The sequence below is a fragment of the Poeciliopsis prolifica genome, unplaced genomic scaffold (assembly GCF_027474105.1).
Source record: "Poeciliopsis prolifica strain line A6 unplaced genomic scaffold, Auburn_PproV2 SCAFFOLD102, whole genome shotgun sequence".
In the NCBI taxonomy this organism is placed as follows: Eukaryota; Metazoa; Chordata; class Actinopteri; order Cyprinodontiformes; family Poeciliidae; genus Poeciliopsis; species Poeciliopsis prolifica.
This window is the reverse complement of record NW_026562477.1, coordinates 453,407-469,056: the sequence shown is the minus strand read 5'-3', so window position 1 is coordinate 469,056 and position 15,650 is coordinate 453,407. Positions and strand designations below refer to the sequence as shown.

General features: G+C 44.6%; 1 protein-coding gene across 1 annotated transcript in view; it reads right to left on the bottom strand.

The window, feature by feature from the left end:
• The window catches only part of LOC129354028 (VPS10 domain-containing receptor SorCS1-like), a 137,586-nt gene that overhangs the window by 10,658 nt on the left and 111,278 nt on the right, over positions 1-15,650 (bottom strand). The window contains 8 exon segments of the mRNA XM_055023510.1: positions 412-545; positions 1,128-1,314; positions 2,285-2,456; positions 3,735-3,848; positions 9,111-9,244; positions 10,865-10,982; positions 14,382-14,489; positions 14,854-14,945. Coding sequence (XP_054879485.1) covers positions 412-545; positions 1,128-1,314; positions 2,285-2,456; positions 3,735-3,848; positions 9,111-9,244; positions 10,865-10,982; positions 14,382-14,489; positions 14,854-14,945 — 1,059 coding nt within the window.

Below are 15,650 nucleotides of genomic sequence, written 5' to 3'. Positions count from 1 at the left end.
GTACTTCTAACTGACCTCCTTGGCGTCTGTAAGCCTCTGGTTCCAACATCCACTATGAGTTTTGCTGTTTTTGAAGACGAGCCGATGCCACACTTTATAAACCCAGAAGATGCTCCTGAGAGCTCGTTGCCAGCTGAAGCCATCAGGACGTTAAAACGGGTCAAAGAACCTCCACTCCGCTCCGCTCTGTATGCAGATGGCTTTAAGATTCTCCATAACTTAGCAATCGAGACACTTTAAGCTTGTGGTTCATCAGCACATTCTGCAACTGTTATCAGTGCTGATTAACAAGGCCCCGATTTTCTGCAGCCGGTGCCAACAAATATAGCTGCACAGAACAACAGAGTCAGCAACCTACTTCTTAATTACAACCGGACACAGAGCGCCGCATCGGGAGCGCGTTCACCGTACCTCCGTGTTATTTCCGATCCACCAGATGTAGGTGACCGTTCCCACTTGGCTGGGATGCAGAACGGCGGTCAGGTTCACTTCCTTGTTCCTCACGGCCACAAAGGGAGCAGAGAGATGGATATGCTCCAGCTGACCTGCTCAGACACACACATGCATCACAGAGTGAACTCCACGCTCTGCTGCTACAAGGAAAAACTCACAAACAACTTTACTAGCTCAAATGAAGACAAGAAATTAGCCCATAATTCTCTGCTGCATCTGAACCAATAGCTGCCATCTGTGGGTTATTTTCCTCTGCTGCCCTCTGGGTCTGCAGTGACTCTGTGAGCCTGGCTGTCACATACGGCGGCGGCGGCGGGGTTGAGGGCGGCGCGGGGGGCAGCGGCATGGGGGCGGCGCGGGGGCGAGGCGCTCCCTGATCAGTTATTCTGTTCCTTTTATATCTTTTGTGGAGCAGAATTTGTCAGGACTCATCCATACGAGGCAGCAGCTGACTGGAGAGGAAGCATAATGAGGTTTGTTCTATCTCTGTTTGTGTGTTCGATTGTGGACGGGTTCTGAGGAGATAAAGCCCGAACGCGGTGAAGTGACAGCAGCAATTCCACACAAGGTGATAAAGAGTGGGAAAAGAGGAAGATTAGAAAAATGGAGGACAGTCCTCTGTGAATGAAAGCAGAGGTTTCTTGTTGTTGTTGTGACTTTTGAATAAAACTCACATGTGACGTGCAGGAAGAGCGTGGCGGTCTCAGAACCGAGGCTGTTCTCCCCGGTGGCCGTCACCCGGTAGATTCCCACGGATTTGTAGATGTGCTTGATGCCGTCCTCGATGGAGCTCACGTTGGAGTAGGTCAGAGCGTGACCATCTCCAAAGTCCAGCGTGATGCTGGTCCTCGCTCCGTCTCCCTGCACAGGACAAACACGTCAATCTGCAGGACTTCAGGTTTTCCTCACAACATCAACACATCTGGAGGCTGCAGGCAGATTTACTTTGCTTTAAAAACAGAGCCTGTAAGACTGCCTGGTGGATCGCATAGATAATAGGACATTTTGTAATTTACCATAACTCTGTATTCACGTTATTCTGAGAAACCCAGTCAGAGAGGTTTGGACTGGTTCTCCTGTTTTTAACTGGGTCCAGATTGACAGCAGAACCAACCGATATCTCCGGTATGATATCAGTGATCCTGAGCTGTAACTGTACTAATGACCTGAGTCGTGCTCACTATTCCAGCAAAGCCAGCAGAACAAACGTAAAACGTGACGCTGTGTTTGCACTCGATCAGTCTGAACGTTTCTTGCATCTGAAATGGAAGAAATGAATCTTCCTGTTGATTTTTCTGCTTTTCAGACGAGGCTTTCACTGAAGCTTCGTCACGAAAGAGTTCAACTGAAACAAAAACTGATTTTTGAACCTATGATTATAAAAAATGTTTTTAATCTTTATGAAATTACAGGCTCTACTCAATATGAGCCAATAACTTGATTTATTTTGTTTAAACAAAGAATAAACTTTATTTTTTATTAGAATATGTTCAGCAAAGTTACAGTTTCTTTCCAGTAAAACAATCATAAATTATTCTGATTCTCTCCTGAGCAAAAAGAGAACGTTCTCCTCTTCCGAAACGTTTGGGTTCATTCTTTGTTCTGAACCAGAACACGAACAGAACCGATGGACACCAAGTGAGAAATAGCATCATTTCAGTTTTGGTCTCCACAGAAACGGCTGAGCCAGAACATTTTCTTGGACGTGATGAAGCGCTGGACACCGTGGTGGACATTCACAGATTGATGTTATAATCGTACAACGTTTATTTAAATTCCCTCCTCTGCTGGATGAAAGGACTCAGCAGCTGGTGAGACTGGATGCGCTCACCTCCTCCAGGAAAACCAGGAAGGTGACGTTGGCGCCCAGCGTGGCGGCCAGCCGGCCCTCGCTGGTGACCAGGTGGAGGCCTTTGGGAGCCTGGACGGGGCAGGGCTGCTGCCGGGCCGTGTACTCTGCTATCACTCCAGCTGTGCAGTTATTGGACACCACCTTCCTGTAGCTGAGGGTGGAGGACAGACACCATCTGACCACGTTCACATGGGAACTAAAATCTCTATGTGGTTCTGTTCAAACATTCTTCATCCATTTAAATTACATTTTCTTGGCTTTGAAAGGTCATTTAACTGGAAACTAACTTATTTCAACCAAAAACTCTCTTACTTACCCATAAACTCTTATTTAGTCATTAAATAACTTAAAAAACTAAAAAAAAAATATTTTCAACCCTAACTGCTTTGTAACATGAAGCTAAACATTAATTCAATAATTAACTCTTCATTTATCTGAAAAACTGGTTCTTATTTCACCACTGACTATGAACTAACTCCTAGTTAACCATTAACTAGCTCCTATTTAATCATAACTAACTCTTATTTAACTATTAACTAACAAGGCTCCATGTTGTTTTCTGTTTGTTACTCAGATTTGAGTTTTTTAAATATCACCAGCTTATAATGAACATGTCAGATCATGAGCCTTAAAATAAACGTTATATTTTCATTTGATCATTTTCCTTTGAACAGGTTCCTGCTTTACACTGTTTAGAAAATTGAACATTACTCATTTAAAATGTAAATATAAATCTATCATCTTCAAATATGAGTAAAAAGACATTTAAGATCCGATAGGACTCTGACTTCCTGTCGGTTGTTTTCACAGCATGATTATTCAGTAAACTTCACCTCAGTTGATTTTCCCTCACATTGTTTCCTTTCTTCCTGGTTTTCCTGCCAACATGTTCTGTTTACTACAGTTTGTCCTTCTGACTGTTTGCTTTAGTTAGAAACAAACTTTTTTCCGCTGTCCTTGTCGCTGCTGCTCTGTAACTCTTTACGGCGCCGTCAGCTGAACAGGTTTTGTGTTATGAATTTGTTGAACGCTCAGTTTCCTTGTTTTGCAGACATCAATCAGACACATCAGGAAACGGATGTCCTGGTCCTGCAGGGCTGATGTTTCTCTGCTTTAGCACACCTGATCCGAATAATTACTACATTACTGCAGAGCCTGACAACATGCTGAGGATGCAATCAGTCGGTGTGTGTTGGTCCAGGTACCAACACACTAAAGCTGCAGGACAAAAACCCTTCAGGGCTGCAATTTCACATGGTGGTTTGGATTTTCTCTCTATTTTGGGCTTCAGATAAAATTCTGTTCAAAAGTTTTTCAACTCTTGTGTTTCATTGATCTCAGACTTTTAGTTGTGATGTTCTAATTAACTAACTAATCAACTTCCTGATTCTGCTCTGACACTCGTCCCGCTGCATCCCGTCATGTTTACCCGGTGCTGTTGAGGAAAGTCATTCCGGTGGTGCAGCTGCGGGACATGGAGGACGGATGGAACCAGAAGGCCGGGCTGCACTTCCCATCAGTCCGCCTCTCAAAGCCATAATCGCTGCGATGAAACCAACAGAGATCCAATCAGAAACAACCAACATCTGAAATCCATGATAAGGTTAAGTTTGCATTCTAGTAAAACTTATTGTACAAATTATTTTAATTAAATTAGGACATTTTCAAAATGTGCAAGAGATTTCACACAGAAGAACTCATGATGTAATCGAATACAAAATCATTTCCAAATAATTTTAAAACCAGACAGAAAATTATTCACAAACATTTAACAAAGTGTCTGTGCATCCTTAAAATGTCTTAAATTCATTCAAAGGCAATTTGGCCTTAAAAAAGTTAAACACAGATATTAAATTTGATCTTGGAACGATTTAATCTAAGTTGTTTTTTGTAGTGAGATTTTCCTGCAACGCAAACATTAGAACCTCAGAGACATTTTCATCGTCACAGAACCGTTAAGGCAATAGGCTGATTGTATACCTGGCTACGTAGCTACCTGGCTACCTGGCTACGTAGCTACCTCGCTACCTGGCTACGTAGCTACCTCGCTACCTGGCTACGTAGCTACCTGGCTACCTGGCTACGTAGCTACCTCGCTACCTGGCTACGTAGCTACATGGCTATGTAGCTACCTGGCTACCTGGCTACGTAGCTACCTGGCTACGTAGCTACCTGGCTACCTGGCTACGTAGCTACCTCGCTACCTGGCTACGTAGCTACCTGGCTATGTAGCTACCTGGCTACCTGGCTACGTAGCTACCTGGCTACCTGGCTACGTAGCTACCTGGCTATGTAGCTACCTGGCTATGTAGCTACCTGGCTACCTGGCTACGTAGCTACCTGGCTACCTGGCTATGTAGCTACCTCGCTACCTGGCTATGTAGCTACCTGGCTATGTAGCTACCTGGCTATGTAGCTACCTGGCTACCTGGCTATGTAGCAACCTACAACGTGCAAGCACACGAGCAGCAAACCAGCCAACACAAAACAATCAGACTTCACTTTTTTTCTTCTTTTTTAGGATTAAAAAAGAGACGCTTGCCATCACAGACTAGAAGTGAAAACAAGGGGCACCGAGTTTATACATCATATCATTAAAAACGGGAAGATTCGTTGCTTAAACTTTGTTCAGGAATGGAAACCTTTGAACTGCAACGAACTAAATGCCATGAAGAAAATGTGTCTCTATAAGAGCCTGCTGAAAGCAAAGCTGCTGTTATAATCAACATGTTTCTGATCATAAACGTGATGCTGAAGTCAGTGATGGTGAGGAACCCTCTGTGTTCAGGACTGCACATTCCAGCCTATTAGCTGCTTGTGCTACAAATTAAAAGGCAGAGCAGCTCTGTGTCCCCAAACTGATGGGGACAAATTGCCCCAATTAGAGCGACATGCACACAGATGCAGAAGTGTTGTGATTGTTAATGAAAGCTATTAGGCGCCGTGATTTATGGTTCTGATGAAGCTTATTGCAGGAGCCGCCTCCTCCAGAGGCCTGCAGATTTGGGACCAAAGCATGAAAAAATGAATGCAATTAAATAGTGAGAGAGAGCCGTTTTCATCTGGATGCAGATAAACCGACATCTTCCTGACATTGAGAGTCGCTGCTCCAAAAATGGCTGTGAAGGATCGTTTTATCTCTGAACACTTTGTCCTTCAAGCCGTGAACGATGGCAAACATTAAAGCAGAATCAATAAAATGTCTGAGAGTGAAAAACACGTTGGCTCCTCCACTTTTTCTCTTTCTCACACACAAACGCAGAAATATTCACACATTAGCGCAAACACCCTGAGATTGTGCCGAGGCTGATAAGCATTTCTAATCTGCAGGATGGCAACTATTTATCCCCTGATCCTGTTTTCTCACAAACTGAGACAGAAATCTGTTGGTCAATAACTGCAGAAGGTGTTTCACACGTTTCCAGAAATCTGATTTATTCACAGATATCAAGAGTTTGATCAGTGATGGAGGAGAAAAATGATTGTTAAATCTAAAGGCTTCAGAGGAAAAAGTCAAAAATAATATCTAAATTCATTAGGAGAGAAATGAAGTCAGAACGTTTTTAGGTGACTGAGAGGGCAGAACCCCAAACAGAACCCCAAACAGAACCCTGAACAGAACCCTGAACAGAACCATGAACAGAACCCCAAACAGAACCATGAACAGAACCCTGAACAGAACCCCAAACAGAACCATGAACAGAACCCCGAACAGAACCCCGAACAGAACCCTGAACAGAACCATGAACAGAACCCCGAACAGAACCATGGACAGAACCCCAAACAGAACCCCAAACAGAACCATGAACAGAACCCTGAACAGAACCCCAAACAGAACCCCAAACAGAACCATGAACAGAACCCCGAACAGAACCATGGACAGAACCCCAAACAGAACCCTGAACAGAACCATGGACAGAACCCCGAACAGAACCCCAAACAGAACCATGAACAGAACCCTGAACAGAACCCCGAACAGAACCCTGAACAGAACCCCGAACAGAACCCCGAACAGAACCTTGAACAGAACCATGAACAGAACCATGGACAGAACCCTGAACAGAACCCTGAACAGAACCCCGAACAGAACCCCGAACAGAACCCCGAACAGAACCTTGAACAGAACCATGAACAGAACCATGGACAGAACCCCAAACAGAACCATGAACAGAACCATGAACAGAACCCCAAACAGAACCCCGAACAGAACCTCGAACAGAACCATGAACAGAACCATGGACAGAACCCTGAACAGAACCCTGAACAGAACCCCGAACAGAACCCCGAACAGAACCTTGAACAGAACCATGAACAGAACCCTGAACAGAACCCCGAACAGAACCAAACAGAACCCCGAACAGAACCCCCAAAACACAACCCTGACAGAACAGAACGAGAACCTCAAACAGAACCATGACAGAACCATGAACAGAACCCTGAACAGAACCTCAAACAGAACCATGAACAGAACCCCAAACAGAACCCCGAACAGAACCATGAACAGAACCCCAAACAGAACCATGAACAGAACCCTGAACAGAACCCCAAACAGAACCCCAAACAGAACCATGAACAGAACCATGGACAGAACCCTGAACAGAACCCTGAACAGAACCCCGAACAGAACCCCGAACAGAACCCCGAACAGAACCTTGAACAGAACCATGAACAGAACCCTGAACAGAACCTCGAACAGAACCATGAACAGAACCCCGAACAGAACCCCGAACAGAACCCCAAACACAACCCTGAACAGAACCCTGAACAGAACCTCAAACAGAACCATGAACAGAACCATGGACAGAACCCTGAACAGAACCCCGAACAGAACCCCGAACAGAACCTTGAACAGAACCATGAACAGAACCCTGAACAGAACCTCGAACAGAACCATGAACAGAACCCTGAACAGAACCTCGAACAGAACCATGAACAGAACCCCGAACAGAACCCCGAACAGAACCCCAAACACAACCCTGAACAGAACCCCGAACAGAACCCTGAACAGAACCCCAAACAGAACCATGAACAGAACCCTGAACAGAACCCCAAACAGAACCCCGAACAGAACCCTGAACAGAACCCTGAACAGAACCCCAAACAGAACCATGAACAGAACCATGGACAGAACCCTGAACAGAACCATGAACAGAACCCCAAACAGAACCCCGAACAGAACCTTGAACAGAACCATGAACAGAACCCTGAACAGAACCTCGAACAGAACCATGAACAGAACCCCGAACACAACCCTGAACAGAACCCTGAACAGAACCTCAAACAGAACCATGAACAGAACCCTGAACAGAACCTCGAACAGAACCATGAACAGAACCCCGAACAGAACCCTGAACAGAACCCTGAACAGAACCCCAAACAGAACCATGAACAGAACCATGAACAGAACCCCAAACAGAACCATGAACAGAACCCTGAACAGAACCCCAAACAGAACCCCGAACAGAACCCTGAACAGAACCCCAAACAGAACCATGAACAGAACCATGAACAGAACCCCAAACAGAACCATGAACAGAACCCTGAACAGAACCCCAAACAGAACCATGAACAGAACCCTGAACAGAACCCCAAACAGAACCATGAACAGAACCATGGACAGAACCCTGAACAGAACCCTGAACAGAACCCCGAACAGAACCCCGAACAGAACCATGAACAGAACCCTGAACAGAACCCCAAACAGAACCATGAACAGAACCCTGAACAGAACCCCAAACAGAACCATGGACAGAACCCTGAACAGAACCCTGAACAGAACCCCGAACAGAACCCCGAACAGAACCTTGAACAGAACCATGAACAGAACCCTGAACAGAACCTCGAACAGAACCATGAACAGAACCCCGAACAGAACCCCAAACACAACCCTGAACAGAACCCTGAACAGAACCCCGAACAGAACCCCGAACAGAACCCCGAACAGAACCCCGAACAGAACCTCGAACAGAACCATGAACAGAACCCTGAACAGAACCTCGAACAGAACCATGAACAGAACCCCGAACAGAACCCCGAACAGAACCCTGAACAGAACCCCGAACAGAACCATGGACAGAACCCCGAACAGAACCTCAAACAGAACCATGGACAGAACCTCAAACAGAACCCCGAACAGAACCATGAACAGAACCCTGAACAGAACCCCAAACAGAACCATGAACAGAACCCTGAACAGAACCCCAAACAGAACCATGGACAGAACCCTGAACAGAACCCTGAACAGAACCCCGAACAGAACCCCGAACAGAACCTTGAACAGAACCATGAACAGAACCCTGAACAGAACCTCGAACAGAACCATGAACAGAACCCTGAACAGAACCCCGAACAGAACCCCGAACAGAACCCCGAACAGAACCCCGAACAGAACCTCGAACAGAACCATGAACAGAACCCTGAACAGAACCTCGAACAGAACCATGAACAGAACCCCGAACAGAACCCCGAACAGAACCCTGAACAGAACCCCGAACAGAACCATGGACAGAACCCGAACAGAACCTCAAACAGAACCATGGACAGAACCTCAAACAGAACCCCGAACAGAACCATGAACAGAACCATGGACAGAACCCTTCTCTTCAAACACTAAAGGGTCTCAAACCTCCAGATGTATTTATTTTTCATGTGGGGTTTTTCTCAGATCCATTTGAAGCTGATTGGGTTCTGGCTGGAATCTCCAACATTATTATTATTTATTTAGCAAATAAAATCCCAAAATAACCAAATGAAGCGTTGAGAATAAGGAAAGGTCATTGGATTGAAAACGGAGGTCAGCACTGACCACTCGAAGTCCGCCTCCGTGCAGTCGCAGGGAGCCGAGGTCATCGCCACGGAGTACGTCTTTCCCATGACGCACCTGGAGGTCGGCTTCAGCTTCCGGTAGATTCTCTTCACGCCCATCAGACACGGCTCGCCCTGCCGAGATCAGAAAACAGATCACAGGAAAATCATTTAAACGAAGCAAACAGAAATACACCAACATTATCTGTAACTCCAATCCTACTTGGGCTCCATTCTAGATTTATTCACTAATATTAATATAATCTGATAATGAACATGAATCTGCCAAACATTTCTAGATTTACTCTGAATCAGCTGAGGACTAAAAAAATGACCTGAGCGCCGGTTTCACTCGACATCCCGCCTCCATGCAGCAGGTGTCAGTAGTGAGATGTCACAGAAACCTGATACTATCGCATTCCAGGTTCTGGAAATGAAAAGCTGAAACTTCTCGGGTTCTGTCTCTTCCTCTGTTTGTTTTCTCTGCAGACGGCTCTCAGCCAGTCGGCTCCATAATTGGCCCGGACTCTTGTCATCTTCCATGCTTCCTGGCTTGATCATCAGCCCGCTCTGAACATATGGGTGTCTGATCCGTTTACAGAAGCGGGCCGTGAATAAAGGCTTGCTCTGAGTGTGCGGCTCGGTTTCAGGTCCAGTCAGGTTGATGAAAGAGCGGTGGAGGGTCAGGGTCCACTCTCACTCAGAGCATGGAGGGAAACGGCTGGAGCTAATATAGAACCAACTTTAATCCTCTTTAATACTCCTGGATGTTCAGCAGGATGGAGACGCATTAATAAGCTTAAAGTTATGTTTTCATTATGCACCTGTATTTAACCAGACTGATGTATTTACGCCTCCCATTTCCTGACAGTGGATGTTTTGACCGATAGTTCAACCTTTATCTTTTTGTTTTGCTCACGTTGTTTTGTTTCATCAGCAAAACCATTAAAGCAAAACTAAACCGACTCGTGGAAGCAAAACCAAAGTCAGAACAAACGTTTAATCCAGCAGGAAATCCCCTGTTGAAGTCCGAAGCCTCCAGGCTGCTGCAAGTTCCTCTGGGAAAATCTGTGCAAGAAATGCAAGTTTCCAGTTTGGACTCTGTTTTCTGAGTGAACTACATAATAATGCAAATTTTTTTCTGTGCTTTTCTGTATTTTTTCTGTTGTTACAGAAACATAAGCAGGGGAGTTTGGGAAGTTTTGGAGTTTTGGAGTTTGGGAAGTTTTGGAGTTTGGGAAGTTTTGGAGTTTTGGAGTTTTGGAGTTTGGGAGTTTGGGAGTTTGGGACTGAGCCTCCCGTTCTTCCCGTTCAGCCAGAACTCCCTGGAGGAATTAAGAAGTGTTTTCTTCTTGAAACTTTTATTTCTATCATCCATCTGTTCAAGGTTGAGTGACTTCAAAACAAGGTGCTGTTAAACAAAAGCATCCCCATAGCATGATGGTGCCACCACCATGCCTCTTACTGAGTGGCCCAGATCTCAGACAGGCTGTGACTCCGGGCCCAGAGAGGTGGGCTTATTTTATCTCCTTTTTAATGAATGCATGTCAGTCGGCTATCTGCCCATTTCACCCTCCAATAAATGTTTTATATTTCTGTTTTAAATCCATCTTTAAGAAATAAACATAATGAGTCATTTTAAAGTAAATTAAAGAGCAGAGTTTAATTGACTCTGGTCACAGTGGGATAAACAGAACGTGCTTCCAGAACCCGTTTTCTCCTCAGATCTTCATTTGGGTCTGGCAGCCATGATACCTGGTTGTGCAGGTGCCACGTCTGGTAGTCCGCCTCCGTGCATCTCCTGTTGAAGATGGACCTGAAGTCTATTTTCACCAGCTGCCACTCAGAGCGATGACTGAAGTGCCCAAAGATCCTGGAAACAAGTTGTGTAAAGAAAAAATCAAGTGAGGGATGGAGATCGATGGAACGATGTGTTAAAGGTGAGGCAGCAGAACCAACGTAGTGATTTAAATCTGCAGAAAAAGGTTGACTTCACATTAACCCTTCAAACATGTATTAATCCACAGTCCAAATAAAAATATTAATTTTCTCTTATTTAACATCCTGTTAAATTTGTGACAGATTTTGAGTAAACGCCTTCTCATTTAGAAGAGGTTATAAAAACAATGTTAGAGGCAGAGAGACGCTCTGGATGGAAACTACATGTAAAAACACAAACCGTCCAGAATGTGGATGTTTTTAAGGACAACCTGCTCATCATGAATGCAGTGGGATTCCAGCCATGGAGCGTTTCTGGAGTCCTTCCAACCCATTTTCAGTCCAAAAATGATCCTTTCTACTCACACACCACAAAATCTGCTTTCAAAGTCAAAATGAACAGCTAGTACAAAATTATTTGCAAAATTGTGGCTTTGAATGTTTGATTACTCTTAAATGCTTTTATTCTGCCTATCCTTAAATGATTCAATTAGAGCTCAGACTATTTTGTAATTGTTTTTGTGGATTTTTGCAGCTTTTTGTTCACAGGGTAGAGAACGTAGCTCAGTAAAACCTCCTATGATTTCACACTGAGGATATTTTCCAACTTCGTTTGGGATGTCTTGGGAAGAGCACAGTGAAGCCTTCTTGCAGTTTGAAGAGGCTGCTGGAATAAAGGCTCGGAAAAAAACTTCGCATAAGTTTGTAAGATTTGTAGCCTAATATTTGTAGAAGACAAAAGAAAAACATCTAGGGGAAAAAGGGAGTGATAAAGAGTTGTTCTTTTTCAGACAGGCTCGGTTAAAAGAGCTTTCGATTTTTTTGGTTTCTGCACAGCAGGACTGAAGAAAACATTCTGCTCCAAATACAAATGAGATCCTCATGCAGAAAGAAAAGCCTCCAGACAGACGACTTCTTCCGGCACAGACACGCATCCCTGCATCCACATTTATTTGTTGCCACCTTTCTCAAATCGGAAAATACAAACCAAACAAAAATAAGACAAAATGACGACTAATCTATCTTCATTATGAACGTTAATAAGAATAAATTCTCTTGTTTTTCTCTCACCAGATTCCAAATACAATTCAAGGTTATTAAACCGGCGAGGAGAATATTCCATCTCCAGCTGAATGAAGTGACTGCGTGTGTGTGTGTGTGTGTGTGTGTGGTGTGTGTGTGTGTGTGTGGGTGTGTGTGTGTGTGGGGGGGGGGGGAGGGGGTGTGTGTGTGGGGGGTGTGTGTGTGTGTGTGTGGGTGTGTGTGTGTGTGTGTGTGTGACCATATAGCAACATATTAATCACAATCTGTCAATTAGCACTGGAGGCATCCGACCATGACAGGCACTTACTGCAGAAATTAGTACAAATTGATAAGAAAGCAGTGCATGATGGTCTTATGAAAACTGATGGCCAAGAGGCTTAATGTTGCAGGACTTGTTCTCAGTATCTGCATTGTCTTTACAAAACTTCAAATTCCTGCCAAACAGAGTCAGACGTTATGTGTTCCTCCTCAAACCGCCGACATCCTGCCTCTCTGCTCTCCTTCCTCCTGCTGCGCCCGTCGCTCTCCTGCCGAGCGCCGCCGCTGCTGCCGCCGCCGCCGCCGTCACTCTGTCATTAATGGCAGGTGTCATGAAACATTGATGTGCCCATGGAGACCCTTTGGCAACGGGCCCCACAGGCCCCACTCTCCGCTGTAATAACGGTCAGTGCTGCGCCATATGAATGCTCCCGGCTCGTGGCTATTCTAATAATAAATGTGGAGGAATCGTCATAACTGTGCTCTCTGAGGGCAAACTGATTTGTGCTCGCCGCTCTGCTCGATTACTAATGCTGTTAAAAGTTTTCAAAACTAAACTTTCGTTGCTGTTTTCCTGTCTTTTTGATCATTTTGATCATTTTCCTTCATGCTCTTCAGTTGGACAGTGGCGCTTCGCCGGCTGCCAAAGCATTGATCTCCTGTGATCACAATCTGGAGACAGTCAGTTTTGATGTTGGCCAGGCCTGGAGAGAAAGTCTGTTTTTATTCATGAAGGAGAAAACAGGCAGAGGCGAATGCTGAATGAAGGCGAGACAAAGCTCAGGTTACAGGAATACATCTGTAGATTGAGCAGACAGCGTTAACGTCTCACCTACAGCAGCCACAGAAATCTGGGTTTGGAGAATCGACCAACCTGGAGGAGTCAAGCTAATGACCAGACAGACGGTTTCCTTTCAGTTTGTGTTCCTACTCAGCAGAAACTCTGCAGGATGCAGACCAGAAACGTCCACCAGGTCTATCTGCTCTGTTTCACTTCTCTAAACTGATTAACCTCCAGCTTTGCCTCTGCAGTCGTTAGTAATGCATTTAATTGTCTGTTTCACAGTCTAGTCTGTAATTATCACAACGTCTGTCCTTCCTGGTCTGTTCATTCCTCCAACACCAACTCTACAGAAAACAGCTCACTGATAACAATAACGCTTCAAACCAAAGAAAAGTCTAATGAGTAACTTTTGTCCTGCCAGCATGGACCCAAATCTCTGCTGGTTGGCTCCATCAGCTTCTCTGCTAGGAATCATGAATGTCCCATTTCTTTTGGGTGATGAAGCACATGAATGCTTTGGAGGAAGTTAGGTTTTATTTTTGTTCCAGCTTTGAGCTCTAAAGGTGCAACAGTGACGGCGGCAGCATGTTGGAGCAGCTCGGTATCTTAATTCTGATTTAATATTTTTCTGGACTTTCGTTCATATAGTTTTAGTTTCATGTTTAGACATTTATTCCCTCTGGTTTGAAGGCAGGAAGGATTTTTGCTCTCACATTCTGACTTTCACACAGTTGTCATGATGTATAATCGTGGTAAAAAGATATTTTTTGTACGAGTCGGAGCAGCTGATTAGCATCTCTCTCCTTGAATGCAGGTCAGTAACCAAAGAGCAGAGAGAAAAGGTCAAAGTTCAAGCCTTTTCTTCATGTCCCAGACTCTAACTTCTGTCTGCAGGAGATTTACAGAGGAGCGGCAAAAGCAAATGAGGTGGATTAGCAGTTCTGGCCAACAACTGATGGTATCATCTGGGGCAAGTTACTGTGGAAACATCCTGTGCAAAAGTCTTCAGGCAGAGAATCTTCAGATTTGTTAAAGGCAGCATCACCATCCATAAAGTCTGAAGAAATTTGGATGATACGAGTTACAACTTTTAACTCCACATCAGGACGACTGAAGTGATTGATGCTTTTGCCTTGATAAATCCTCCTGGTTCGCCAGATTGCATCAGAAACAGTTCAAACACATGAGCAATACGTCTGATTTCTCTCTTTTCCTTGCATTTTTCGGAGACGGACAAATGCTACTCACGTCATGATGAGCGTCTCCTCGCCCGGCTCGCCCAGCACCCCGTCCACAAACAGAGGCGTGTTGGAGAAGCTGTACTTGCTCCACTGCCGTCCTTCATCGAAGCTCAACCTGAGGACACAAACAGCTGCAGCACCAGGGAACCATGCTAATCCCCCCACTGTGTGCACAAGCTAATGACCCTTAGAGGTGTCTCACAACTTTATTTCATATTCAGTGCAGGACTGAGGTTCTGTGCTCAGTGAGCAGCGATCAGTGAGAGCGACACTCATTATGACTTCAAACACGGAGAGGGGAAATGGAATGACAGCTGTAAGAGCAATCATTTTCCACGGCTGCTGGCTCCTCTAACAGGAATCAGCTCAGTTCAAGACAAACTCATTTGCTTTTCTGTTTGACTAACTTAAGACTTCCAGCTCCCTCTGAGGGAATTAGCCATGCTGTGACAAACGGCAACTCCGTGGTAATGACTCACCATAGGTGTCGGATGGGAAGTGGAGTGTGTCTTATTGCCACCAAGGCTCCACCTTGGTCGAGATAAAGCACGGCGTACTCTTCATCAAAGATCTGCAGCAGAAAGAAGAAAACTCAGCGAGACGAGACTTTCCTGCAGCCGTCGCTGCACAGGGAGGAAGCTGCATGCTGATGACCTCACATGACCTCACATGACCTCACAGACTGAAAGTTATTTCACATGACCCTCGATTTATGTCTTGGCCCTCAGATTTCTAAATGATCTTTTATCAAAGTGTTTCATTAAAAAAGGGAAACGTTGACGGTGAAGCAACAGGCATTTTCACATAAAACTGCAGGAAAGAAATAAGTGACAAAATTTTTGTTTTTCTTATATTTCAAATATTTTGTTTTTCTTATGCTTTGATCTGACTTTTGAGTTATTGATGGGACTTCAGGCTCTTTTAAGAAAACCAGATCCGTTCAGGTCGTTCAGATGATTTTAAAAATGTTTAGAAGAACAAGCCATTTTCCCCCCATTACAATATTAATTACAGAAACTTGTTTTAGTGAGTGAAATTCACAAACAAGTAGGATCTTAAAACTAATATTTACCCAGTATGTGCAAAATAGGAGCATGGCGTGTTCAGCCATATTCAACAGACATGAATTAGGTAACATGCTGTGTTCAGGAAGCGTTTAAAAGAATCGGATCGTCGTGTCATTTTTTCTGCAGTTTGTGGAGAGAAATGCTGTTTGATGAGTTAAACTGACTCTTTTGCTTCAACATACGGTGAAGTTTCTGAATTTATGTACAAG